The sequence below is a fragment of the Perkinsus marinus genome (genome assembly GCF_000006405.1).
Source record: "Perkinsus marinus ATCC 50983 genomic scaffold scf_1104296946680, whole genome shotgun sequence".
Classification (NCBI taxonomy): domain Eukaryota; phylum Perkinsozoa; order Perkinsida; family Perkinsidae; genus Perkinsus; species Perkinsus marinus.
In genome coordinates, this window is record NW_003210872.1 from 1 (window position 1) to 1,030 (window position 1,030).

At 49.9% G+C, this 1,030-nt stretch overlaps 1 protein-coding gene across 1 annotated transcript; it reads right to left on the bottom strand.

Annotated features, from left to right (window-relative positions):
• Nucleotides 1–118: 118 nt before the first annotated feature.
• Nucleotides 119–936, bottom strand: Pmar_PMAR005052 (nonsense-mediated mRNA decay protein, putative; the record flags this gene model as incomplete). Its single annotated transcript, XM_002779561.1, has 5 exons — nucleotides 119–233; nucleotides 285–380; nucleotides 600–677; nucleotides 728–799; nucleotides 844–936. Coding segments are annotated over 5 exons (454 nt in total), but the record flags the coding sequence as incomplete, so codon positions are not given.
• Between the last annotated feature and the right edge of the window lie 94 nt (nucleotides 937–1,030).

Below are 1,030 nucleotides of genomic sequence, written 5' to 3' on the forward strand. Positions count from 1 at the left end.
ATTATCTTCTCGATGTTGATAGCCTCAGATCGGTGAGATAGGACGTGCCAGAAGCCGATATCTCTTCCTGGCCTAGACAAGAGGACGATGCAAGAAGTCGGGAAGGAGTGGTATGGACCTGTAGAATTGTAGAAGAACATCGGCATCTCCTCCCTGGGCCATGGGAACTTCACACCAGAGACCTGTCGATCTTCCATAGTAATGCCATTCTGTAGGCAGCCATCATAGAATGTCTGAAAAGCAATTATCATGTATACTTACTTTCCACTAGAGAGCTCGCCTACTTGACTCGGGAATTCCGCAAGGCTCGGATGCATACGGTACTGCACTTCAAGCCGGATCGGTCGAACGCCGAGGGCGATAAGACGTTCAAACAAGGACTAACAACGACAGTGTATTCCACGACATGGGATGAAGCAGTGTTGGAGTATATGGAGCTTTCCTCAGCTGAGCTCAGGAGTTTCTCCACTAATCATAGGAGTTCGTATGCCAATTCATGTAGAAACCAATGAGAATTTCTCCCAGGTCCTCAGAATTTCCATCTTGTCACCAACACATGTGGTTGACCATATGCATATTCTCCCATACTGGAATCCTACCTGCTTAAAGCCAGCCTTCGCCGCCTTCTTACACATCACCACTGGGCCGAGCTGCTTATGGTCACCCACCAGTATCACCTGAGAGCATTCCCTTACTCGAGAGACATCTGACCCTCAACGATGGTCACCTGCTTAGCACCGTTACAGATAGGAATGAGCGCCTCTGGCTCACAGGCCTGCGTCGCCTCATCCACCAAGACCTAGACACGGACTAAAGCCTGTTGACTAGCGAGGACTCTACTACCATCTTAAAACGCAGCTTCCCTAGTCGAGGATCGCCAGCCCCTGCACAAGTCGTGCAAATAACATCAGCATTCTCAAGCAGTTCACGTTCGACCTAAGAACAGCAGCTTTTCACCATACATTAGAGCGCCACCCCACCTGGCTCCTGAGGATCCTGAAACGCTTCTCATCACTTGAGGTCAGCTCCC